The following is a 27,753-nucleotide window of genomic DNA, read 5'->3' as shown; positions in this document are numbered from 1 at the left end:
ATTTTTTAATTCTTTTTTTTCTTTAGAAAAGAAATGGTACTGAAGCATCACCTGCAGCCTCAGCTGAAAGCATCAGCAATTATTTGAATTGTTCTAGCAAAAAACTGTTTCATTTAGTGTCCTTTTCAAAAAGTTGAGTTTGTGTTGCTTTAACTGCCTTTGTGAAACACACACACACAGTTTTGTTTTGTTTCCTTTCTGTCCTTTGTTAACCCGACCATAGAAACTCGCATCTGTTTTCTGGCCACACACGCAGCCCAAATAAATAGTGCAAGAGGAGCTGCTTCTTTCTTCCTTTCTTTTTGTCTTTCATTGTTCCAAATTAATGTTTTTAATGCGCCTTTTTTGTTCTTTCCTTTTCCCATATTTTTGTTTTCTAAACATTGGCATTATATTTTTACCTTTTTTTTCTCCATCTTACCTTTTTTTTCTCTTTAAGCTGTCTTAAGTGTCCCCAAAATGTAGTTCTTAAGGTCACATACAACGGAAAAACACATCTGAGGTTGAGCTCCAGGTCCCTCCAGTGTTTGCTGAGTGTTTGGGAGGCAGGGTGGGCCCATGGTTTCAGGTGGTCCCCTTGTCGGAGGATCACATGGTTTGATGCCTCTTTTAGCCGGGTTGCCCCTTTTAGAGTGTGCCTCTTTTAAAGATGCCCCCCTCGCCTAAAACTCTTTGTTCAGTTATATGAAAGGATCAGAAGAGCACTCCTCATCCCAGAAGGACTGCAGCAGTGCCCATCTAGTAATTTTTATTTTTATTTTATTTTACATTTTTATTTTCAAATGCACACGTGCTTTTTTATAATTTTTTATTTTTTTAGACAATTACTAATATGGACGCATGTATAGTCTGACCAGACTGCAAACGTCCACAACACAAAAAACTGTTGAACACTGACCTCTAGTGGATATATGTGGAATTGACTGTTTAAAACAAAAAAGGGGATTCTTTATGTGTTTTTTTCTTTTTTTTTCTTTTAACTGTGGTTCCTTTCCTGTTGTCTTCTTCTGCAATTAGAAGACTCTTCCTGGTTACACCTCCCACTCTCACTTTGTACTGAGTAAAACTCACCCTGAGCCTGTGCATTGTTTTTATACCTTTTTGCCTGTATAAAGACCTAAATGTTCACATACATGTTCACATACATTAAATTGTCTGGGAGACTGGTCCCAAATCATATAGCACATAATTTGTTTTCAAGTTTAAAAATCTGTACTTTTTAATTAATTGTTTATCTTTCAAAAATTAATAAAATGCCAAACAATACATTTTGACTGTTTTCCAGATGCCAATAAAATAAAAGTCACTAACTTACCAAGTATAGTGGTTTACTAAAGCTTCAACAGTAGAACTACAAATGACATATTTATATGACATATATATCTACATATTTATAAATATATTGGTTAATTAAATTTTGGTATAACTTTGTGAGTGAAATACTTGTAAAGGGTCTATTTTAACATTCCCCTCAGAGGAAATTATTATTTTTCCTCTTTGAAAGTTACTCTACCTCTTAATGAAAAAAAAAAAAGATTCTTACATAAAAATTTGAAGTAGCTCAACCCAATGTCAGAATTCAGACATTGAATGTTAAATTCTAATTTTATTATTAAGTAATAAATGCCATATAAACATCTTTTTTTCTTTATATTTATATTAATGTTAATGGTTGTAGCAGTAAATGAATACTCGAGAAAGCAAGTAAAAAGTATTTTACATCACACGTATTTTGATAACATTTTATTGGGAATGTAAAAATACAACAAAATTGTAAAAAAAAGGACAAATTCAATGCAAGAGTATTAATCATAAAAATACTTAATTTGAAAGTTAAATCTTTGTAATATGAACCTAAAACTTTGGCATCTTTAATATGTTGTCAACGACGACTTGTCAAATTAAAGTAAGACAAAGGCTATTCTGTCAAATTAAAGCAAGACAAAGGCTATTTTTGAATTCAGTTTAAAAAGCAGCAGCTCATCACTGCATCCTATTTAGCTGGAAATGCAGCAGAAATATAGTGGTTATTTCTTCAAGATAAAATACTGTGTTCTTTATGAGAATACTTTTAGGAATGCCCGAACAGTTTCATGATGTGGCAGTGAAGATGCCATGGAAGCCGTAAGGGATGTTAATAGGCACGTTGGCTCTTCCCACCTCCTCGAATGTTTTTGCATCCAAAACCAGGAGGAAAGTTCCTTTATCCTGAAGGGAAAATTGCTCGTCAGTATTAACAACCACTGAGTTCATAAACAAAAAAAGGGTCAGCGAGCTTTTGCTTTTGTAGGGCCCCTTTTTGCATGAGACACAGGCTCTGCAACCATCACCAACAAAGCTTTTGTCTTCAAAGGGAAAAGGTAGAATACTCGTTTAGCACAAAATGCACATCTAGAAATTTGCAGAAAGCTCTGTGCCAACCTGACAAACATTCACATACTCTATAGTTAAAAGACTCATTTATCCTGATGAGAAATCTTATTTTGTTATCACTTTCTCATTGACATTAGGCTTATTACAAATACCTGTGAGGGCGTGAGAACCACAGACAGGATGACTCCCTCGTCCTCTTCCACTGCCTCAGGTGATGGCACGAAAATGGGCTCAGATGGATAGAAACCCTTTAGCTGCCACACCTGCAATTTTCCAGATTTTCAAATTACAGCTCGTCATTTCAGTTATTGAACCCCCTGCTAAGTTAAAAAGTGCAGTTATGAAGCTCATGTACTGTAAATATATCGTTAAGAAAAAAATGTGTCTAAATATAACAAAAAATTAATTAGTGGCAGAGGAAACTTACTTGCAAATGACAAAATTACAATGCCCCTATTTTTATGATTAAAAATAAAAACGATACACATTAAAATATACATATATATATATATAAATGAAATATAAATATATTCCTTAGTGGACTTGTTTCTGTGATTGTAGCTCTTTTAAAGCTAAATTCAGACTAAAGAAACCTCAGACTTTTCAGATGTTGCTAAAAATATTTCTTCCCACTCCAGCAGATGTTGACAAAAGTTAAGACCTTTTGTTTTCAGTTAACATTTATATTTGCAGACATTTACAAAATGAAGATCCCCAGGAGGCTCCTGGCCACGCAGCCTTGGAGTCCCTTTAACAATATATTTACACCTTTTCTACCAGATCTTTTAAGTGATATAAACCCAAGTAAATAACACTCTTTAAGACTTGAACTCAACTTCAGCACAATGGCAATGAAGGTTTGAAGGTTGGTTGATGGTTTGCAGTAAACCATTGGGATGGAAGATGATATCAATGGGGGGGGGTGTATTTTGAATTTTTCTTTATTATATAATTATTATTCGGCATTTCATTTTATTACTTTATTTATTTTATTTCCCAACTAATGACTTATCCACGATGATCCAGTATAAACTGAGGGAAGTGACTTTTACAAAAAAAATAAGAAAATAACAAACAAAATAGAAAAGAAGTAGTCCGCTCCTGCTCTTGATTAGTCAAGTGGAGCGGTGGACCGAGCGACCGTGTCTCTGAGCAGAGCAGATGGACTTTATGTTTGAGGGGAAGGGAGGATGCTTTGTTACGTGTGTGGGAGACTTCGGACTGCGATCCGTCCCGCAGCTCTAGGTGAACGAGCTACCGAACTCAGGAGAACCGGGTCTTCCGATAAAAGTGTGTGTCCGGGCAGAGCTCCGACGGCGGTGTGTGAGCTGTTCAAAGCAGAAATGTCGCTCAGTCCTTAGAAACCGGTCAAACAAACACATTTGTGTTTCCAGTCGTCTCCAGACAAAATAAAGGCTGATGTTATTCCCACATATTTAGATGCAGCATTTCCCGCATGGATTTTATGTTCATCAAAGGCTAATGTTGTTAGCGCGTGTTAGCCTCTCCTAGACCTGGCTTCTTCCGGCTCTGTTCTTCAACAGAAAAAGCACTGACCACACAGATTTAAATTAAAATGATGAGCGAACAGGCGCTTCATAATAACCGTAACAGTAATAAAAGCACGTTTAGAATATCGTCTTGTATATTACAGAGCTGTCAGATATCTATGTATGTAGCTTCTCAGCGGAACTAATTTTCTCCTCCGGTATTTCAAACACTACTGTGCATGTGCGAATGATTTATTCCGACCGGAAGTGTGAGCCATGTCAACGTTTGTTATATTCTGAAAACATTTTTCTGGGCCCATGAACACGGTTGAATTCTAATCCGACCATTGATCCGATCAAGATTTTTTGCACATGTAACCGCGGTTTGTGGTGTCGACTCGCAGCGTGGTGGGGGCGTTGCATCAAGATGGTGTCTCTCCATCGTGATGTCAGTCAATCAAATCAATCAATCAATCAATTTATTATTTGTATAGCACTTATAAAAGCCAAGGCAACCAAAGTGCTTAACATAAAATCAACTAAAATCACAAACAATACGATGCAATAAAGAAACAATAGGAATAAAACAATAAAATCAATTGAACAATAAAAGCAATAAAACAATAAAAGAATAAGATTAATAAAATGAACAATGAACAAGCTGGCCCACTAGATATGCTCACTGGAGTTAAAAGCCTGAGTAAAAAGATGTGTTTTTAAAAGAGTCTTAAAATTACTGACAGTTCTGGCAGACCTCACAGAAAAAGGGAGAGCATTCCAGAGTTTAGGACCTGCAACTGAAAAGGCTCTGTCTCCCCGAGTCACAAGCCGAGTCCTGGGAACCGCTAAAAGCATTTGATCTTCAGACCTAAGGACTCGACAAGGACGATAAACATGCAGAAGCTCAGAAAGATACTGAGGTGCCAGACCATTCAGACATTTAAAAACCAAAAGCAAAATCTTAAAAGTAATTCTAAAAGACACAGGCAGCCAATGAAGTGAGCGTAATATCGGTGTTATATGCTCACACCGTCTGGTCCCCGTTAACAGGCGGGCCGCTGAATTTTGAACCAGCTGGAGGCGGCGGAGCAGAGACTGATCTATACCACTGTAGAGAGAGTTACAGTAGTCCAGTCTGGAAAAGATCAAAGCATGAATCACTTGTTGCAAAGCGTGAGGAGGAAGATATGGCTTGACTTTGCTAATTAGCCTCAAGTGATAAAAACTAGACTGGACTACAACACTGACCTGCCTGTCAAATTTAAAATGTCTGTCAAGGTTTACCCCAAGATCTCTAATGAACGGAGCATCTGAGGGGTCCAGGGGGCCAACAGCACTACAGCAGCCTGTCAGTCAGCCATCACCATCGTCCATCGGCACAACCCTAATGGCAATAAACAACTAGCCAATAATGGAAGCTCAAGGAAGCGTTTCAGTAGAAAAGCAGGAACTCATCAGTCACCATAAGGTGGACTGATATAATTTACGACTAAACTGTCAAAGTAGCTCATTTGTGCAAGTCAGCCTTTTTCTGCACATTTTTTGCATCTCTTGCATGTTTCATTGGCATGATTTGGCACCTCTGATGCTGACGGCCCCTGGTCATGTGATCAGGTTGCATTTATGGTTGGCCAGGCTAAAGCACAATTTGAATTGGTTGTAGATAAAGAGGGATAGGGGGGCACTGATGTTGGTCTGCATTGTCACTGTTTGCTCCAAATATCTCTGTGAATTTAAGCACTTATGATCTGGGAGTCCAAAAAACCAACAACACATTAATAAATCACAACTCTTGGAGTAAAAAAAGTCGATGGAGTCATGTTCAAGGGTAAAATATCACCAGCTTCTTTGTAAATATACTCTACAAAACAATAAAAATCTATTTTTTTCATCCCATTTCAAATTTTTATTCTAAACTAAACTAAAGTTTTTAGCATTTGAGTCTATTTTAAGTTACCTTAACTCTTCTAGCCTTTATGTGACACAGACTACATGACACCTGAAGGGAGTTGTGTTCTTCCCCCACATACCTTCAAAGTCTTGTCCTGCAGGTCCACCTTGAGAAGAGAGTCGCCCACCATGTGTCTAAAGCCACATCCATAGAAGTACCGATATGGTTTGGTGTTACATCGACTGTAGTTGATCTGCGGGAACTCCAGGCCACCGTACTCATGCAAGTCATCACCATGGAGATCCTCATGCTGACAGAAAACCTGAAGACAAAGAGATCATAAAAAAGTAATGAACTGGATATGGTTACAAACATTTTTACCCTTGTAGCCCCCTGAGAATCTACAGGAATGCAGTCTCAGGTTAAGTTGAAGAAAGTGCTTCAAATCACAACAGTCAGGATGCAATTCTGAATGCCGGTGTTCTTAGTTTCTAATGCTTGCAGGTTCTTATTGGGAAAACACACCTGATCCAACCAGTTGAATGTAATGTGGAGAAGTCTCCAAAACCAACAGTTTGATGTACAAGCAACATATTGTAATGAAGCTCTGGAGCAGCTCATGAAACTTTTGAATTTATTCATGGGCCAGATAGCAAGGAAGTGAGAGGCATCTGTCTATTCTAGCTTTGAAATGATACAAACTACTTCCTGGATTCAGCATAGAGCAGCAGGAGATGGCAGATGGAGTCTGTCAACTGAATGGATAGAAAGCAGTCTGAGCCCCACAGAAGAGTCAGATCTGAGTGTTAGTTCTACTAGATCTGAGTGCTGCTTTTGATACTGTTGATCAACTGAGCCTTTTAAACAGACTAAAAAGTCTTGGCCTTTTAGGGAGTGTTTCAAGTGTTTCAAACCATGTCTTATGGAGATAAACTTTATGTTAAACATGGATACACAATTTTCTAAAGTCCATGAAAACAAATGTGGTGTGCCTCAAGGTTCCATCCTCGGCCCCTTGCTTTTTAACAATTACATGCTTCCACTGGGGAAAGTCATCTGACATCACAACATCAGCTTTCATAGTTATGCTGATGATACCCAGCTGTACATAGCTATGTCTCCTGGTGACACAAGGCCAATAGAAGCACTTTGTAACTGTATTTTATATGTGAAATCATGTATGGTAAATAATTTTCTGCAACTCAACCAGGAAAAACCAAAATTAAATAAAGCAAAATCAGTGCTGATGCTAAGAGAGGAAAACGATTTTTGAAGCTAAAAGAACTTTGGTTAAGCCATTTAGAAACAGTCAGAAACCTGGGCATGATTTTTTGCTCTAAGCTAACTTTTATCCCAAATATATAAAATGTGGTTAAAACTGGTTTTTATCATCTTAGAAATCTGGCTAGGGTCCGCCCATTACTCTCTCTTGCTAATATGGAGATGCTAATGCATGCTTTCATCATCAGTAAAATTGATTATTGTAACTCCCTGCTTGCTGGTCTTCCATTAAGAACCTTCAGCTTCTCCAGAACTCTGATACACAAGTTCTCACCAAGACCAGGAGTATTGGATTCAAATCAAATCAAAAACCAAACCCTACGGAGAGGCATCTTTACAGCACCATGGCCCTCATTTATGAAACAGTCTGCCAGAGGACCCCAGAGAGCCCCAGAGAGCATAGTTGTTTGTAAGAAAAGGCTCAAGCCCCATATTTTTAGCCTGGGTTAAACTAAACAATACTTTTGTTATTTTATTTTTTATTTGTTTATTTTATTTTGTATTTATTTGTCTATTTTGTCTTGTTGTATGTATTTACAATAGATTATTAATGATTTATTTTAATATTTATTATTTAAATGTTTTATTGTGTTTGTTTATTGCTTTTATCAGTATGTTCACTTTTTAATTATCATTTCCAGAGCTTCCTCATTTGGGACCTCTGCCTCTGGGTCGGCTGTTCAGTCACTGCAGCTCCAGATGGGGACCTGCGTCACTACTTAGCTGTGGTGGAGCGGTCCCCGCCTGTGATGCTGCATTTGGCTGGCTGTGCAGTTATTCACAGAGAGGGAGGTCACAAATATTAGCGTTTTAAACAACCAATATTTTGCTTTCGTGCTCAGCCTTTTTCCAGTTGTCTATCCCCATCAGTTAGGGGGTGGGAGGTGTGAAAGGGGTGGAAAGAGTAGGTCTGGGGAGGGGGCTCTATTTTAATTTTCGTGCTTGTTTTTACATTATTTTTTTTTGTTTGTTTTAATGTAAAGCACTTTGTGTTATGTTTTATAGGAAATGTGATATGTTAATAAAGTTTTATTTGATTTGATTTAAAGAATTGCATTGAGGAAAACAAGGCAAACAAATGTTTATATCAAGTAAAGAATGAAAGAAGTGCAGTAACAATACAAATAAACATTGATGGAACCAAAAGACACTGGTCAAAGTTTTCCTAGGTTAATTTTTTTTAGGCTGAAGCAGATTTACCTTATCAGGGCTGATTTTGGTGCAGGAGGCTTTACTGAATGGCCGGGTGTTCAAGTTCTGGTTGGTTGGTGTTTCACTGGTCAAATTTAGAGGAAGGACAAAGCGGCGAGGGAACGACCTTTCTGTGGTGTTGTACACCTAAAATAGAAGCAGTGCAGCATCACATCATTTGGATGGATAGTCAATCAGTGTGTCTTTTCTCAACCCTGACTTAATGACACTGACTTCATCCAGTGCTTCTCCTGTCTTGCGTAAGTTCTGAATGAGGTAGTTGCTGATAGCTTGGCCACCATCTGCACAGCACAGGTCAATCATCAGGAATCCATCCTCTTCAAAGGCGTTGATCTGATGAAAGGTTGATATGGCTTTGGTGTAGTACTTCACTGGGCTGACCTGCAGGATTGAATACAAAATGCTGTGTATCTTGTGAACCCATTGGTCCCATTGGTCAGACTTTTCTAATTCAAGCATTTTCATCGCTGGCCATGTGAACAACATCCTACCTTGCCTGTGTGCTTGTCAACAAGATGGAAGACCGTTTCCTGATTGGAATCCCAGTAGATGCCCTGACTCAAAGCTTTTCCTCTGATGTTGCATGTGACTATCTTTAGCAGGTCCATCTTAACTGGTTGCTCGATAAACACAACATAGTTCTCAGACATGGCTGGAAGCAGAAGAAGGAGTATTTTAGTTGAAAGAAGCAAGCTAGTTAAAAAAAAATAACAAGTGATTTGGAGGAACTGTGTCTTACCAAAGCTGTGATAGTAAGAGGGATGGGATTTGTTTGCAGGGGAGATGGAACAGAGGACTTCAGCTCCTTGCAGAGTCTCTTTGATGTCAGCTTTCTCAGGAGGGACTTTGATTATGTTGTACAAGGCTCCTGAAACAACCAGGACATCACCAAAGGAGTTCAACCAAAGTTTGCTCTAAAAGAGAATCTGAAAAGAGGACAAATGTTCAGAGATAGTAAACCTTTTTTTTTTACCCTTTCTTCCATAGGAGTTGCCCATATTGTAGGTTGTGCCATCTGGATCATAGTGTGGATGAGCAGTGGCTCCATTTACAGCAATGAATTTGCTCCAATCAACCTGCAAAGCAGAAGGGAACAATAGTTTTATTATTAGGTGCTATATCCACATGTTTTACCATTTTTCCAAAAAAAATACATAAGCTGATTTGGAATTAGATAGCAGCAGTAAGCCTGGCAAAACCTCATAAAGTGTTGATATAGAAGGGCCTGTGTGTAGACTTTTAAAAGTAATCAGAACATGAGTACATCAAAAATTTATCTGGACCATCCTATTTGTGGATGACACAAGGATTTATTTTAGAAGCAGAGGAAACAGTTGAAACAAACATTGAAAAAGAGGAAAGGATTTAAAACCAGAAGGATTAGGATAGAGCAGGTCTGTAAATGAGAGAGACAGCAGGAACACTATTAAGTTGCAAGCTGGTAGAAAAAGTTGAACAATGGGGATTGTGGTTAGAAAAGTGAACTAGCATTGACCTAACATTGAAACTGGACGTCCCTGACACGCAACTTGGGTTTGCTGTTAACACAGCTGGATACTTATCACTTCAGCAGGTTAAATAGACCCTGGCTGCTCCAATAAGGTTGGTTTATCAGACATTTGACCCAACTATAAGCAGCTGTATCTAAAATGTTCCGTGTGAATTTGACCCAACAGTACTACCAGTTGTGCTCATTTTAGTGATAGCAGATTTTAGGACAGCTGCTGTAATACCTTTTCCAGAGTATCCAGGTTCTCCAGGTTCACTTTGTGCATGAAATTGGTCTCTGTGCTGACATAGAAGTCACCTTTGTACTTCACAAAACTCACACTTGCATTGTCTGTAGGTTCTGTTGTGACAAAAAAAATAACTGTTTTTTTTTTAACTGTTAACAGTCATTCAGACATAATTTACACCTTGTACTCGTTGAAGTTTTTTTTTTTAAAGAAGTTGGCTTAAATGTGTTGCCTTTTTTTCTTCTTCAAAGATACAGTCACATTCACTTGATAAATGTTTTTCCAACTTACCTATCATTTCAAAGCGAGATAGGAACCTCTGGAAGAAGTTCTTGCATGGATCAGGCATGGCCAAGGTACCAAATTCTGACATCACTATACGGTCCCTTTCACTGTTTTTTTTGTAGGTGTCACTCTGCAGAAACCGACTCATGTACGTCACATCGCCTTTCTGGATCTTAAACTGGTGAAGCATTGCCATCCCGTCAAACCAGTGGTTGTAGCTGCCAGGAAATACAAGCTTTAAGCTTGAATTTGTTTGGAGAGGGAAAAACTTTTTGTTAGTGCCACAAAGGGTTCTGACTTACTATGTATTTCCAAACTCAAACTTTCCAGGGCCATTTCGAAGGAACAAGCCATTGATCCAGGAGGGGATGGTTCCTTCTATGGTGGTAGGGATCGGCTCAGGGGTTTCTTCAACAGTGCGAACGAGAGGGGCGATCGTCTCTAGTCCCTTAACTGCTGTAAGGCTGTGCTTCTTTGTTTTTTCATTGTCAATAGTTGTGGCTTGATCTGCAACAAACACATTGGGTGCAAAGATTGAATCATAGGCAGACTATTAATTTTACCCCTATTTTTTTAACACAATAGATATTTCAAACCCAAGATTAGTTTTTCCTTTTAGGTCAGCATGTAAAGGTTGATATTGCGTTTAACCATTTTATCAAATCGATTTAAGTAGGTTCAGTTGAACAGCCGTGTCTATAGTTTTCAGCTTTTTCCCTCTGTGTTTAATTACCTACCCAGACAGCTATAGAGTATTTTTAAATTCTGGGATTGTGCTTTTCTTCCTTCTCTACTGCACACCAACCAATGTAATTATGCATCACCTAAATACATTTGACATTAGATGTGATGCTATTTTTTTCTTTAAAAGCAATGTAGTTTTCTTATTATGGATATGTTTTTTTAAATCCTGAAACAAGGATGCTACACTTAAGACTTTGTTTATCGTAAGTTTGTAATCTTAAAACAAGACATGTCATTTGAAAACACAAAAATCAATGGAGGCACCAATTTTAGGCAACCAAATATAAAATAAACATCAGACTTGTATGTGTTATATAATATAAACTTTGAAATGGTAAAAGTAATGGAATTGTAGAGGATGCCCTTCTAAAAAAACAGAGAAATAAGTAAACATAAAGAATGTATTCCAATCCTGAAGTAAAACTTGATCAAAAATTGTCAAAAACATTTAACTGTTATAAAACTACTACTAGTAAAACTACTAAAAATATCTTTACATTATGAAAGGGTTTTCCAAAAAAAAAAAAAAAAAAGGCTTACATTGTTAATTTTGCTCCACAAATATTGGAAAACAAAAGTATTTGTGTTGCCTCAGGAAGAATAGAGTGATGGAATTAAGATGGAGAAAGAGTAATAAGCGGACCTGACCTGTACTGTGAAGTCTACTGACATTGTGCCGGTGGGACAGCCCTGTTATGTGGGTGCCAAGAGAATAATATGCAACACTTCTTTTATTTCTTCTGCTTTATAGCTATTACGGTTTTATTATAATTTTAATATTCAGCGAAAGGAAGTAATATTTTCCTGAACTGATTTGTCGTGAGCGTATTGATGCTGCTTCCTACCATTTTTTTAATAAGTTTGATATTGGTTTATTGTTGAACAAAATGCCTCCGGGTTTAATATCCAACCTTTGTTTTTAATTTAAAAATCTTATTTAAAAATATATTTTTTAAATTGTTTTTTAAATAAATTTCACCTCTAAAAAGTATAAAATATGTGTTTTCTACATGAATGCATAAATAAAACTATCAACTTCACTTTTTGAATTTCAAAACATGTTTTTAAAAAGGGGTTTCATGAGATAATCAAAGGAGACTAAGGAGACATTTTGTTTTGTAAGTGACAACATTGCTACATTTATTTAGCTGCATATTTAGCTATAATTTGACAGATACAAACAGAAAATTAACTTAAATAAAAACAACTTTTCTTCTTATTTTTTCCTAAGTGCAAACTGATCTACAGATGTTGTTGCTGCTTTGATAACTACTAACTTCAGTTGTTAAAAACTGCATTTTCCTTCTCCCTCAGCAGAATGGTGGATAGATTTTATTTTACTATAGAACAACAGCTTTGAGAGGAACATGACCCTGCTACAATGTTTTCCTGAACATCTGTCCAGAGCTACACCACAGACACATGGAAAATATTATACCCTTCTTCTCTTTTTTGAAAATACTCTGAATTGTTATTCCCAAACCAAAAGTTGTGCAACAACTGGTATTACGTAAATGACACATTGGGACGTTAAACAGTTTGTGTAAATAACTTTTAACCAGTTCAAGTCTTTTAAATGTGTGTACAATTTTATTTTATATGCTATTAAATGGGGGTATACTATAAGTGAATTTTGACATAAAAAAGAAAAATGCATAAGACAGCTGTTGTTTCAACTGCTGCAACCCGTCTGCACTTGTTAAGCTGCAGAGGTTACAAAATGTGCCATTCTGAGAAAGAATGGGAAAGACCAACACGTTGTGTACACGAGCTGCAATCCGTCAGGTCAGCAGTAACCTTGCTCCCACAATCCATCATGGACAGCCCACCTCTTACATAAACTGGTAATAGATCCACTGTCCATAGTGTGTGCAGCACAAGGGCAAACAAATAGTCCTGTCTAAACTGTGCGGCAGTAAAACTTCCACACAGCCTTATGTGGAGTCATTTCCAAGTCCATCGTGAAGTTTCCCCTATTTAAATTTATTTTGTGTGTTAAAAAGTTTGAACAAATGTAAACATTTACCCGTTTTTTGTAAGAACAATGCAGGATTTCTGTTTATCAGAGCAACTGAAAGTTAAAGCTTTCTGATGCTCATCCAAGCTTCAACAATTCCTTACAAAAACGATATCTTCATGTATCAGAAGAGCAGTTTGCAGGATAACAATAAGCAGCACAGCAATGAACTTACACAAGATTTTACACAAAAAAAAGTTTGCCTCAAGCCTGCCAAGAGCATAATGTGACTTGAAGCAAATCCAGTTTTAGGCTGAGGGTGGAGCAAAACAAAACAAAAATCATGTGCAGCTGTGCTTTCTGCAGCCAAGGCTCAAAAACACAACATCAAAACGTTATTAGAAGTATGCCTGCAATCATTACACAATTAGTTTAAAGACCAAGTTTATTATATTTTGCTGTTACTTTGCTATTACTGCGAATTAGAGTAAAATCATATGTTTTGCACATTCTAAAAAATACATTCTTGGTGGTGGATTTTTAAAACTCAAAAATCTCTTTCGCGTTTTGATGGTTTCCGCAGGTGAATCAGCAATGCGCATGAAAGCATGGCCGCAGAAAGTTTGATAAACCAGAAAGCTGCATCTTCAAACTCAGACTTCATGCGTGCGCAACTCTTGCGTAAATGGACTGGAAAATGCAGTTTACTGTAAATCTGCATGGCATTGGTGGAGATAAATGAAACCCTCAACCCATTCTTATTTGTATAATGTTATCATTGGAGCTCATGTGAACGCAGCAGCAGCTTTTATGGCATGGCCGTTTAACTGCTGCTGTAGTTGCAGGCTATCATTGACTAAACGCCACGCCGTTTATATATCGTAGGCAGTGAAATTGAAACCTGACACTTTTCCCTGAACCCGCGGAACATTTTGTCCCTTAGTGTCACAGTAGCTCATCATTGAGTCAAAGATGTCGCGCATGTGTGCACTGCTTCCTTCTATGCATTTACAGATAGATAACAAACGAATCTATGAGAACAAACATTTAATCGAGTTTTATTATTCATATTTATTCTCTCCGAATGTTGCCAAAATGTCTCTGTGAGTTTCTTCTCATGGTTAGAATAGGAATAGTAAAGCAAAGTGTCAGCACCTTACCTGGACTCTGCTGCTTATCAGGTGGCATGACGGTGGATGGATGCGCTCTCTGCGCTCACTGTTTGGAACCACAAGCGCGCAAACGTTTCCAGCTTTGACTGGGCGTCCTTTCAGAGCTCAGCTGTTACATAAGCCCTCACAGCAGCTTCGACTCTTTTCTAGGCAGGCCTGCACGGTACACTGACGCAGACCGAGGACTACTTACTTCCTGTTCACTTACATGATTACACTCTGTCTCAACAAGTCAGAGTGAAAACCCCAATTATGGTTAAAGAAAATTCCAGGCTATCTAATAATGTTTAAAAAAAATTTTTTATCATAATACATAGAATCATCAGGATGATGATTTTATTCAATACAATGTGGTGTTTTTGAAATGTCTCATCTGTATCCATAAAGGAATATAGCAAAATGATAAAAAAAATAATAATAATAATTTAATTATTTGTTTTTATAATTGTACTTTTTTGTATACTTAATCTATTGCTGTCACTGGAATAGATTTTATATTTAACTAATTTAGAATTTTAGCATTTGGATTTTGTTGATTACACTCTTTAATATTTTTCTGTTCTGCACACTATGGGCTAACTACAGGGCATTTAGCATGCAGAGGCTGCAGGTGGCATATAATGATGTCTTCAGGATTTTATTAAAAAGACCACAATGGTACAACATGAGTGAGATGTTCTTTGTTGTAGGAGGCAACACCCTTTAAGCTTTTCTAAGTAATCTTTTTTATAGTTACGTTTAATGTCTTAACGCGTCAGAGAAGGAAATCATTCTAACCGTCGGTAACATCAGACACTTTTCGTTATAGTCCCCAATTTGGAGAAAGTGGTATAATCACCTTTTTATACCTAATAACCTTAATATGTTTCACTTTCATTTTATTCTTCTGTATGTCTTATGTTTTATTCGTGGTGTTGTTGACATTTGGACCTCTAGTCTGTACACAGATTCCAGTCTATTTGACATTTTTTTATGTCAATGCAAAGAACTTGTTTTGTTCTATTATACAAAGAAGTAAGTTAACTACTGCAGGTCAAGTGAGGCATTTCTTTCAGAGAGCTGTCCATATGGGCGGTGTTTGTCTCTCCTGATAATCTTTGCTGGAGGATTAGAGCCTGTCTGTTCCTGCAGGAGGACACTATTGGATTCATGCTAATGGTCGTCCATGTACAGTAAGCCTCAGGTATGTAGAAATTAATATCAGAGATAAATATGTAATAAATGAGCTGTTGTTCTTCACCCATGTTGACCGAGCTTATTATTGTTAAATAAGCTGCAGTAGAGAAGTATTGTTGCAACAGTGAGTGCTCATGTTAGCAAGATGCTAATCCTAGGATATATGGGAACAGAATTTTTGAAAAATTCAAATTTAAAATATGACAATGACCAAAACAATTTAGAAAGACATCTGATGCACCTGCAACTCTTGTGATTTACGTGTGTTTAAAAAAAAAAAAAAACATAAACTGTTATGAGTACCCATAGTTTAGAACGTTGTGGTTTCTTTGAGTAGACATGCTGATTTATGTTTCTTTGATTAATTATTTGTGCATTTCTGAAAGTATATTTTTAAGGAGGATCAGGATTTATCAGATGAAGGACAACACCATAAAAAAAATTGACATGATTTTGTTTAACCAAAAAACAAAAAAAAGACAGAAAATTGAGGGGGAAGTATTGTTCGAATGCCCTTATTCATATTTTTATGGAATACATACAAATATTTTATTAGTTAGCATTAGGGCTGCACGATATGAGGAAAACTTGCGATATGCGATATTAGAGATTAATATTGCGATAACGATATAATTTGCGGTATATGAAAAAATAGAAAAATGCCAAAAACATAATTCCCATTTCATTGCAACAGTTTAAAATTATACTCCAAATGACCCTCATTGACATAGGTGACAAACATCTAACATAATAGGCCTCCATCTGATTGGTAAACATTGGGAAGGCGTCCATCTGATTGGTCAAAGCATAAAGGGATTTATTTGATTCGTTAAAAGCGTCAAGCTGCCATAAGATTGTTTTAACACATTTTGGGTTTACGATTTATTGCGATATTCGCAGTCTTTTGCGATATGCCTATTGCAGAGCTGGATATTGCGATAACGATAAATTTGCGGTACATTGTGCAGGCCTAGTTAGCATGATATCTGTGCTGTATCAGAGTCCTTGTAGCCACTTAAACAGCATGCAGTACAGCAGAATCACCACTGAGCTTCAGCAGAACTCCACAATTTGCACAAGATTTGATCAGTTGGGACTTTTTGGTTTCCTTCCACCAATATTGTTTATAGACTTTCATAAATAGCTGCAATTGTTTCAGTTTCAGTGGTTTCAGAGGTTTAACAGAAGGACATTCTGCTGTTGTTTTGTCACAGAATCCTTAAAAAACAAAAACAAAAAAATTTACTGGTGGATTATTTGATTCTGAACTCAAAAATAACCTCATGAAAATGATGTCAGTTCAGTATTTGTAATTAAAAATAACTATCTTGGATTTACACATGCTTTGTTTACAGGATTGAATCCACCCAGCATCTGTAATGCCTTGCTCTAGGGGCTCTGTTCATTGGTCTCTAACAGAGTTATTTGGGCAGCGGAAGCTGTTGGGACTTGGAGCTCTGCTGGCTTGGGTCGTCCTCTTCCATCTCCTGGTCAATGTTTGGCTCCTTTGCATCTTCACAAGTCTCTTGGTGGTTTTTGGTGGCTGGCTTGGGTCCCGCGCCGCCTTGGATGCCAACAGTCTTCTCCACTTGGAGCACTTTTTGCCCCTGGGTAAAATTAACCCGCCTGTGCATTCACCTGAACAGGAGTGGAGGCTAAACCATGAGATCCACAGCGCCGTTCACAAAGCGGTGCGCGACTTTGTGTCGTCGTGGTATCGGACTCTGCTGCCCGAGGTGGAGGGAGAGTTCGAGCGTGCGGTGCGAAACTCAATGCTGGACTCAGTGATGGAGCTAAAGGAACGAGCTCAAAAAGTGGACCGAAAGGCATTGGTTCAGCAGCTGCTGGAACTCTACGGGTGTCACCTGCAGAGCTACATGACAGTAAAACAGATTCAGTCAACACAGAGAGAGAGCGCTGATCTGTGGCAGCTCTACAGTGAAGTGGAGTCCCCTCATCCAGCTGTGAGCAATGCAACTGCAGAACTCAACTACTCCAGAGCTTTGGTTAACATTGTGTTGCATATTCTTGTCCCGTACCCCCAGATGGAAACCAGGACTGGGGGTTACATGGTTACAGAGCTTATAACGTGCAACGTGTTTTTAACACTGATAAGCAGAATATCGGATCCAGACTGGCTTAATCAGACCATAGTAGATTTGTTCACCAAATCCAAAGAGCCTCAAAAAATCAAGGAGGACCTCCCTGCCAATGCTTTCTACAAGTGCCAGAAACAGCAGGAGTCCTGGACCACCTGCAGGTCTCCGTCTTCTGATGATCAAGCTGGTTTCTTCAACAAAAACACTTCTGAGACAGATGATGTTAAGAGTCAGAGATCCCTCTCCATTATGGACTTGTCCCAGAGCAGTCGGACTTCTACTGAGAAAGTTCCCAGTTGCCACGCAAGGCTGCACCCAGCTTACAATGTGAACTGCTGCTCCAACTCAACCATGTCCAAATTAATCTCCATGGACTCACTTATTCCTTCAGACTCAGAAGATGACCCCAGTGGAGGTTTTTGTGAATGCAGTCCTCCCACCAACTTCTGTAGCCTGTTCCTTGTGAAGGATGATGAACCCTTTGGTTGCCTCGCCCCTCTTCGAAATCTCGGACCAAAAGCAGTGGTACCAGAAGACTTCCAGTGGCCAGCAGGTATAGCGCAAGAGAAAAGCCCAACTTTTCTTAGAAAAAAGCTTTGTTCAACGCCCTTCAATTTTGAGGCCACCAGCAACCAAGCTGCCCCCTTGAACATCCAGACCATCCAGATATCTGGAACTGTCAGTGTGAGTGAGCAGCGCAGCACAGGCGCACACCCCTATACCCTCTACACTATAAAGGTAACACCCTCATTCCTTTCTATTTATCACTTGATTGATTCTTCAATATGAAATCTTGATCAACTGTTGCCCATCTGCCTCTGATTTCCAGTTTGAGACGTTACCTGATGGAAATGGCGCTGGGAAAGGACAAACTGCTGCATGTCACACTGTCAACCGCAGATACAGCGAGTTCCTTAACTTGCAGACGCGTCTAGAGGAAAAGCCTGAAATGAAGAAATTAATCAAGAGTAAGAAATATGTTCCCCCCACATGTTTACAGGTCTGATACAGCGTTCTCAAACTCTTTCGTTGATCTCAGATATCAGAGGACCAAAGAAGATGTTCCCTGATCTCCAGTTTGGCTGTCCAGACAGCGACAAAGTAGAAGCTCGTAAAAGTCAGCTGGATGCTTTTCTTAAAGTATGTATCTGGACTACAACTCCTGTCTGCGTGGTCAAACACTTACATGGTCTTTTTGTGAGATCTAGTTTTGTCTCCTCTTAGCAATTAAGCAGCATTCCTGAGACCGCCAACAGTGAAGACATGCAGGAGTTTCTGAGTATCAACTCGGATGTTTGCACATATTTTGGAAGGAAACCTTTCAGCAAGTCAAGGATTGATAAGGTAGAGAAAAAGATGCCCACTCGAGTGTCCTCACAAAAAAGCAAACTCTGTTCTTCTGCTTGTCTCACCTCTTTGGTTTTCCCACATTTGCACAAAAAATAGATGATGGAAAATGCTCTGGACACTCTGAGGACAGCTTTTCCCCATCCTGACCTTCTTAGTCCAGTAGAAGATGTTGAAGGAGATAATGAGGGGAGGACAATGGATAACAGAAAGTACAGGTGAAAGCTTCACTCTTCTTTCAGTCACAGTTTGCATTGTGCTGCAAGTTAAATGTGTTTGAAAAACATTTAGAATCATTCATTCAAATGCAACACGTGAAGCTAGTATTTTCAGAGATGCAGAAAACCCTGAAGCAGTAAACAAACCAATTCCAACTGTACATGTTTGTTAATCATTGTTTTTTCTTCAGGAGACTGTTCCCAAGCAAAGTTTCTCCAACTCTCAACATCCCTGATCTGCATCCTAAAGTGACGTACTGCTACAGTGAAGGCAGCTCTGTAAGTGTTTGGTAAAAGACACGGGGCAGGGCTGACAGTTTCACCACAGAGCTGATTTTTCTTGTGACTGGTTCAGGTTCTTAACGGCATGTCTCTGTCCGGCCTGGAGAGTTTTGTCAGAGAGCAGGAAAGGCTTCTTTGTGGGCTGAATGGGACAGAAACAACCAGGCAGAGCAGTGATCTGCATGGCAAAGAGAGCAAGCTGACAGGGAGAACTCATGGGACAGGTTGATATCAGTAGTTTCCATAGTGTCAGTACTTACTGTAGCAGCTCTTAACCCTTGTGCTATCCTATGGGGTCCAGATGACCCGATCCTTACATTGACGTGTTATCTCTAGCATGACACAGATAGATGAAGGTTAAGAGGATTTCATGTAATCCATTGACACCATGTGAAGATCACATATCATTGAAGAAAAAATGTTTAGCGCACTGTTTTGTCTTGTGTCATCCCCAATGACAAAGGGCCTAGGATAGCATAAGGGTTACAAACAACATGAAGTTGCCTAACCTCACCACTTGGCTGCAGCAGAACTCCAAGTCCAGTTAGCTAGTCCTTCTAGCCCCTATAAGGGAATGCAGTCTAAATGAAGAGCCTGAATGATGGATTTTCTGTCTGTTCTGTAGACACAGCTGTGGCAGATGTTGCTTTGAACATCTTGTGTCTGCTCATGAAGGACCAGTGGAGCTGGTTGTGTACTGAGAACATTCAGAAAGCCATCAGACTTCTCTTTGGGACTTTTATTGAGAGGTAAGATTTTTTTCTCAGCTCTTTTCTTATAGCACCCACCCCGCAGGAAACAATGGGCCCACATGGGATTGGAATCAATATAGCCTGTTATTGTTAGTAATTACAAAATCATTCCCATGGTTTACTGTCAATAAGACATTCTTAGTGCATTTATTTAATCTAGTAAACATCACACAATACTGGATCTGTTCCCTCAACAAAAATGTCAAAAGTAATGTTTTTTTTGCAGCAATAATAGCTGGAAGCATCTCAGATGAGTTGATAATGAGTGGAAATATTTACAGAATTTAACAATCCTAAAAAGATACTGATCCTTTTTTCAAATTGAATCCATTCTATTTGATATTTTATCTTAACAGTAAAGCCCTGAACTTGCAAGTCTGTACATACATTAAGTGGTTTATCAAGCATTGTTGATTATAAGAAAACAAAATGGCTCTCATGACCTCAAATTCTGATTTTTTTCTCCAGATGGTTAGAAGTAGGCACTGCACACCTCACCAGTGCCCAGTGCTGGGTGATTTACCTACAGGTGCTGCAGGAAGCTGTGTGGCCAGGTGGTATGCTTCCTGCCCAACCCCAGCCGGAGCGAAGTGCTGCAGAAAGAGAGGAAACCAAAGAGCAGTGTTTGCACTGTCTGATGCAGCTGATTCCTGGTATGCAGACTGTAGAGTAAAGAACTGGTTTTGTGGTTTATAAATCTTCAAAATATGTTTTTTCTTTATCTTTTTTCATGTCTGACCAGAGTTTATTGCTGAAATGTTGGGCTGTGAAAAGTATAAAATGAGCCTGGAGACCATGCTGGGGTCTCTACAAGACCATCAGATCAACAAGTGAGTCACAGTTTGAGCAACAGCTGCAATCAGAGCTAAAAAAAATTCAATAACTTACTTCACAATTACAGCACCCACCCATGCACACAGACACCTATTGTCTCATAAAAATTACACTCCTGATCCAACAGACCTGTTCATAATGTCATTTGCAGGCATTTGATCTTCTGCATGTGTGACCTGCTGCTGGAGTTTCTGATTCCTGAGTCATGTGACGAGGTTCTGCAGAGGTCTCTGCTGCAGAGCCTCCTGAAAGACACCGAGAAGGACAGTTCTCATGTATAATCACTGTCAAAGTCATACAAGGGGGAGAGTTGATGCAAATTCTGAGGCAACGGCCTAAATGTTTTTTTAACCAAGTTGTTAAATCTTTTTTTTAAATAATGTTTTACACATTAACTACAAGTCTGAGGTTTTATGTGCATGCATGTATAGGTACATTTACTATGAAAGGGTTTTCTTTTTTTTAATGTCGTACAAAGTAGTGGGATTGTGGCTCCTTCAAAAGCACTTTAATGTACAACAGCAGAGTCACAGGATAGACTTAAAAAATCAGTTTCACCAACCTAATGGAAATGAATGTTTTTGGGGTTTCATTTTTTCTCCCTTTTTATTTTTTTCACAGGTTCAAAGACTTTTTTAACCCTTGTGCTATCTTAGATGACCCCATCCTCACATTGGTGTGTTATTCCTACCATGACAAAGGTGGATAAAGGTGAAAAGATTTCATGTTATATATGAACACCAGTGAAGATCACAAATCATTGAAGAAAAAGGTTCAGAGCACTGTCTAGTGGGTCTACATGACCCAACTCCCAATGCATATGGATAGCACAAAGGTTACTGCAGAGCTTTTGTTCTACCTAAACACTTTTTGACACATAAACCTGCACTTTGGCTGATGTGTTGATTTAAATTTAAACATATTGAAATAAGTTATACGTATAATTTATTTTTTTAATATAGTCTCCAAAACATTACCCACTTGTTGCTTTCCATTCTGGCTGTAAAATCAACTAGAGCCGTGGAACCATGAGACATTCATTTAACTCTTCTAGAGCTTAATCTTTAAGATTTGAAGGTCAACCAAGACTTTCATTTCCAAAGTTTTTATCTAATATCTTTTATCATTTGATTTGGTATTAATGCGATAGATTGTGAATTTTACACATTTTCTCATGGGTGCCAATAAACTGGATTAAGATGTTAAGTCACCTAAGAAAACGTTGTGGTAATTTTTTTTAGGCTTTAAATATGCTTTTAATTTCTGTGCTTTCTTAACTTGGCACTGAAGCTTCTGTGGTGAGAGTTTTGTTATGTGTCAGCAGTTGCAGAGTTCAATAATAAACAGAAGAATTAGATTTTATTCTTTTGGTTGCACAATCATGTCAGCGTTAAATCATACAGAGACTTAAGCCCTGAATGTATTTGCCTTTTAGAAGGGAATCCTTCGTGCTTTGGTCCATTTTCAGACTTTTTTTCATGTGGTCCATTTGATACACTAGATGCAATTTTTCAACTCTTCTCCACTTTTAGTGTCAGGAAAAACTTTTGTCTTACTTAAATGATTTTAATCTGGATAAATTATTTAAATTGCTGCGTCAAAACATGTTATGTCTGACACTTAGACTCTTCTAAGAAGTCCTTAAAACTTCACTGTGTTGGACATCCACTTTCTTTGAGGAAACTAATACAAACACTTTGCCGGGTGACTTATGAAACCAGTGAGAAAGGATCTTTTTTTTTGGAGAATGAATTAACATAAAAGCTAACCAAAATTGCCCCCATCTGTGGATTTTCTCCATATATCTTCTTAGCCCCATCTGTGATGGAAAGCAGACCATAATTTCTTTTATCTTTAGTGACATTTATGAGGCGGACAGAATAGTTGTTAGAACTCCGATGAATCTTTTTGTTGTGGGTGTAAAAAATACCAAGTGACTTTTGTACCACAACTGCCAGAACTAATCATCACAATAAAATAGAAATCTAGATAATGTTCTTCTTCTTTAGCTGTTTACCAAATCCAACATTTTTGTGTTTGTCTTTGTGACTTCAGTGCATTTTATTTCTTTTAGCAGTGCTTAACGCTTAGGCTAAAGCTTTATTAGGCTGCATTTGACAGAAAATCAAAGAGGCCATGTAATAAAATATGGAACATAATGTTCTAATAAAAAAAAACAGTGGTAGTATGAAGTAGTCACATGAACTATATAATGTAAATGTTTGAAAAGACAACATCACACATGAAAACTGGAGGCAGAAGAGTCTGTGTTCACTGGAGAGGCGCCCTAATGTGAAAGCTAAGAGCATTTAGCAGATCTTACTTCCTTTCTTGCCTGCTTGTGGGCTGATGCTGGCAGACTCCAGTCTCCTGGGAAACTAGAACAGAGAATGGCTCCTTCTGAACTGGTGGCCCCATAATTCACACTGATCAGTTGAATACACATCTTTTGAAGTTCAGACGTTTTTACTAATGATGGGCAGTCGACTTATTTAAGCTATAAATTAAATAAAGTCAGATGGTAATTAAGATGTTTTTCCTGCCTATGAAACAGTAACAAATTGGATATGAATTGTAGGTTTCCAAAGGATGGACAATATCTAGTTTTGAGCAAAGACAAGATTTATTTCACTTTTGAATATGTCAAAGGAAAAGTCATGGAATGCTAAAAACCTGTCTTTAAAACATAATAATCAATAACTAATATGTTTGCTTAAATAAAAATTACACATAAAGACTGCCAAATTTCCATTTCAGCATGTAAGATTGATACATTAGAGTTGCTAAGATTCCAATCTTCCCTTCATTGATAAAAGTTTAGCTTTTATCATGAAGTACAAAGCTGTCATGTGCAGGACTGTACATGAGATTTAAAAGAACTTCTAATGTCATATATATATATACAAACATGCATACTCAAAAAGTGTTTGTGCTTTCCCTCTTTTCACTTTCAACATATAACTTAACTGTAGTATGTTTATGTTTCTTCTGAGCAAATACATACCTCTTTTACTGTCTTGTCTTTTTACATTAGAATAATGTGGTAATGCAGATACAACACGACTGACTGCACCATCTAAAACAGGAAAAACTGCAACTTTCTGTAGTCTTTAATTATGTTGAACAATCAGCACGTTAGGACACGGGTCTGTCTGAAAATAAATCAGAGAAACAGCTGGGAGTGGAACATCTTTGTTGGCACCAGTGGGCTGGGTGGTCTTGAGAGACAGTGAACATTTTTGTAAAAAGCCTAAAGTGACTAAAAAATAAATGCTGCTTCAGGTACCTAAACAGACTGATGTAGGATTTCCAGGAATCAGTTGGGAATTAGAGTTAAGAAGATTTTTCAGTTGGCTGCACAGGCATAGCTCTGAAAGTGGCCTGACATGATCTCACATTAACTGATTGAGCATTGAGGTCTGCAGTCTGTATTTACACTCATGAAGGCATCCTAAGCTTGTTTGCAAACTTCTGGTTGGAATTGGATAGTTCTGAAAAAGAAAAACTTTGCCAAACAAGGTTCTGACGCCAGGTGAACAGAGTTTAGAAGAATGATGAACTGTGTGACATAACAGTTGCTTTGCTTCATTGTGTAACTCTCAGACTGACCACAATCACACAATTAAGATGACTTAATTGACATTTCTGGCATTCTTTTTGCAAAACTTCTCGACTTTGCAATCAACCTAACCACGTTTTCTATAGACGGTAATCTGATTTTGTTAAGCTGTAACAGTGAAGTATTATTTTAATGCACGACTGAGAAAGAACGTGTACGACTGCAGCCAGAGCTGATTCAACCACTGATTCCTATTTGGCCTACAGGTTTGCATTAGCACTTGGCTTCACATTCAGAGGCTTTCTGGAGCTTGTCTTGTTCTTGGAAGTATTCTCTCTGTCACAGCTCATATCAATCTAACCAAGAGAAAATGTCTGTTGACACAAACCCTCACACACACAAGTACAGCACGGGGCAGTGTTATCAGACCAATTGCTGACGGCTCCAAGCATCTCTGATGCTTTCACATGGACCTGATCCTGAGTTTTCTGGATAAGATCTCTTTACCTCATCTGCATTTGCGTACTTTTGTGTTCCTCCAAAAAACAATACTAGCTTTTTCAGGCTTGTGATCATGAACAAAGTTAGATAAAAATAAAAGTTGTATGACCAGAAAGGTGCTGGTTTAAAAAAGATGATCTGCGTGTCAATATTAATCGTTGCAATACTACATCAAATCAAATCAAATCAAACTTTATTTATAAAGCACTTTTCATATAAAAATATAACACAAAGTGCTTAAATCAAATATCAAAAGTGATATATGCATTCAGGAGCCACTGTCAACTTCAACATTCAAATGTTTTTCAGGGATGTCTGAATCTCTGAGCAGCAGATAAACTAAACAGAAGCTTTGTCTCTCCTTACCACTGAACCCGAACAGTTGGATAACTTTGACAGATGTGTCACAACAGCTATTCTTGCGGTACAGAACTGATATGATTGAACATGCTCTGTGTTTATTCAACCAGTGTAGAACAAAATACAAAAACAAAATACTTCCCTGGTTCTTTAACAAACGTTAAAGTATGAAACTTTGGGTCATTGGAAAGACCCTTGAGAATTCCCCTGAGCCCAACCAAAATTTCCACATCAGAATATTGTTAAAAACAGCTGTAACCCCTTTGTTTGTTTTCTTGTTGAACAATTAGAAGATTTACATCTCAGGTATTATCCAAACTGGATTTCAAATTTTGGATGAAAAGCCAAAGAGAAAGAAAAAAAGAAAGAAGCCTGAAACACCGGAAAAATATTTTTTGGTGTGCAATTATAAGGAGCTTCAGAAGAATAATTTTCATAGTTTTACTTTGAAAATAGATCCTGTCTCAACTGGGTTTTTCTTAAATCAGGACTCAGGTGGACTGGGTTTGCTTGTTTTTAAGGCACCACAATTCCGATTTCAAACTGACCTTCAAATCTGCTTAGAAAAAGCAGACCATCAAATGGGAAAACAACAGATTTATTGAATTTGAATTGCGTTAATTTGAGATTTTCTGCACATACCCTTACATTTTACGATTTCTGTTTCACAAGTTAAGCAGTTTTTCAAAACCTGTGCAACAAATCATAACACCCCTGGTCTACAACCCAACAGACACACATAAAGAGCCAGAGGTGAAAGCTTAGCAAAGGGGGGGAGCAGTAGTGGCCTTCCCCCATGCAGATTGGTGGCTCTGACACAGGCGTGTAATTACAGGTACTTCATAGTGAAGAAAATCACTGACAAACGTGTTATTTTTGGTGCCATGCTTTCTAAAAAAGGAGATTTCTGGTTTGTGTTCTGTGCTGCCTTAGGAAAAAAATGCAGATTCTGTCATTTGTATGAAATATAGGTAGCTGGGTTAACCAGTTGAAATACAGATTTTATCATGTAATAATACATGTTTAAATACATGTAAAACTCTTTCAAAAACTCAACTTCAAGACTTAAAAGTTGATCTTGGGCTCTGTGATCTAAATTCACTTCTGATTTATCTTTTAAAATTAGCTGTAAAAAGGCAATGCACAAGCATTTATTTTGTATTATGATGCCTGGTTTCATTCTATTTATTTCTATTCTATTCTATTTTGTGCTGGATGTTGTTGTTTTTTGTCATAGCAGTGCTTTTGCTCTGTTTAAAAGACCCGTGTGACATCTTGGTTGGTTTGGTAACACTGTTTTAGCCGTTCCACTATCGAATTATGACAAAAGACAAAAGAAGAAAAAACTTGGCAAGTTCTTTTGTTTATCGTCACTGCAAATATGTTTTCTCTTAAAAGCACATGTGCATGCAGCATTTGCCTACTGGCCCACTTTTGTCTCTTTAATTCAATGCAGAGAGTGCACGTGTTACTTCCTGTGACTGGTAAATATGCATGGCACCTCTGATCTGACTCTTCGAGTCTGATTGTGACGAGATAGTCAGGATTAAGCAAAGAAACGTGCTCACCAAGTCCAAATCGCATTCCTTTCTCAGAAGTGCTATGTTAAAAACAGAGAGAAAAGTATCACAGCTCCCTTCTCAACCATAAATTTCACAATCTTTCCACAATAACTGGTTTTAGGAGGGGGAAAGAGTCAGTCATTAGGCTCCACCCCCTTTTCTCTGCTATGGAAGACTTTGTTTAAAATGTGACTTAAGGCCCTGATTTGCTGCTGAAACAGCATTAACCCTCACTATCACTAGCTGTGATCATCAAAAAAGGGCAAATCTCTTATTTAACCCTTGTGCTATCCTGGGCACTTTAACGTTGGGAGTTGGGTCATCTAGACCCACTAGACAGTGCGCTGAACCTTTTTTCTTCAATGATTTGTGATCTTCACTGGTGTCCATGGATTAAATGAAATCTGTCCACCTTTATCCACCTTTGTCATGGCAGGGAGAACACATCGTGGGGTCATGTAAGATAGCACAGGGGTTAAGATGAACTTGTCAACTCAAAATTGTGCAACTCTTATTGTTCTACATGAGCAATGACCACACATTGCACTCTTGTCAATACAATAAACCAAAAAAAAACTGCTCTGTAAATGCACTATTTGTTTGCTAAAGCGGTTTTTGGTTTAAGTGAAAAGCTCTTTTTGTTTTGCAAACCATTTTTCTCCAGTTTACACGAACTTGGAGTTTAGCTTAGATTCATATTGTCTCTTTGTGATTTTCTGTCAGGTAAATAAAGGGGGTTTGTTTAGAAGTGTTTGGTTTTGAACATTGTTTAATCTAAAAAAATGAATGACTAAATTGAAATGTGTGTGATGCTTCTGACCTTGGGGAAATGAAAGCCCTACTCTGTTTTGCTCACACTAAGAAAGGAACATTGGAGAGTTGGAGACTCACTCCAAAAAAAAATGTGTTTTTGGCATTTTTA

The 27,753-nt window shown here is 38.0% G+C and overlaps 2 protein-coding genes and 1 long non-coding RNA gene across 5 annotated transcripts in view; 1 reads left to right on the top strand and 2 right to left on the bottom strand.

Annotated features, from left to right (window-relative positions):
- Positions 1-22,206, top strand: part of snx19a (sorting nexin 19a) — a 103,507-nt gene extending 81,301 nt beyond the window's left edge. For all 3 annotated transcript variants that reach the window (XM_078930500.1, XM_078930499.1, XM_004076394.5), the window contains 12 exons: positions 15,273-15,324; positions 16,673-18,154; positions 18,246-18,384; positions 18,456-18,556; positions 18,641-18,760; positions 18,863-18,981; positions 19,173-19,260; positions 19,337-19,487; positions 19,889-20,012; positions 20,484-20,668; positions 20,758-20,845; positions 21,001-22,206. In XM_078930500.1, coding sequence (XP_078786626.1) covers positions 16,697-18,154; positions 18,246-18,384; positions 18,456-18,556; positions 18,641-18,760; positions 18,863-18,981; positions 19,173-19,260; positions 19,337-19,487; positions 19,889-20,012; positions 20,484-20,668; positions 20,758-20,845; positions 21,001-21,130 — 2,703 coding nt within the window. In that variant the 5' untranslated portion in view covers positions 15,273-15,324; positions 16,673-16,696 and the 3' untranslated portion in view covers positions 21,131-22,206. The remainder of the gene's footprint in view (positions 1-15,272; positions 15,325-16,672; positions 18,155-18,245; positions 18,385-18,455; positions 18,557-18,640; positions 18,761-18,862; positions 18,982-19,172; positions 19,261-19,336; positions 19,488-19,888; positions 20,013-20,483; positions 20,669-20,757; positions 20,846-21,000) is intronic.
- Positions 1,729-14,310, bottom strand: bco2a (beta-carotene oxygenase 2a). Its single transcript, XM_004076331.4, has 12 exons — positions 14,130-14,310; positions 10,571-10,775; positions 10,275-10,486; positions 9,981-10,096; positions 9,221-9,323; positions 8,987-9,115; positions 8,739-8,899; positions 8,461-8,628; positions 8,236-8,373; positions 5,894-6,076; positions 2,526-2,636; positions 1,729-2,208 (listed from the first exon to the last, which is right to left on the bottom strand). Exons 1-12 carry the CDS (start codon positions 14,155-14,157, stop codon positions 2,092-2,094), a joined length of 1,671 nt encoding a protein of 556 aa, XP_004076379.1. The 5' UTR covers positions 14,158-14,310; the 3' UTR covers positions 1,729-2,091.
- LOC144983616 (uncharacterized) lies at positions 4,326-5,887 on the bottom strand. The gene is made up of 2 exons (XR_013647341.1): positions 5,148-5,887; positions 4,326-4,998 (listed from the first exon to the last, which is right to left on the bottom strand). It is a non-coding gene; the product is annotated as an uncharacterized LOC144983616 (long non-coding RNA).
- Positions 22,207-27,753: the final 5,547 nt, after the last annotated feature.

This window comes from Oryzias latipes, chromosome 14 (genome assembly GCF_053564925.1).
Source record: "Oryzias latipes strain Hd-rR chromosome 14, Olatipes_Hd-rR_3.1".
Lineage (NCBI taxonomy): Eukaryota > Metazoa > Chordata > Actinopteri > Beloniformes > Adrianichthyidae > Oryzias > Oryzias latipes.
This window is presented reverse-complemented; position numbering and strand designations above follow the sequence as displayed.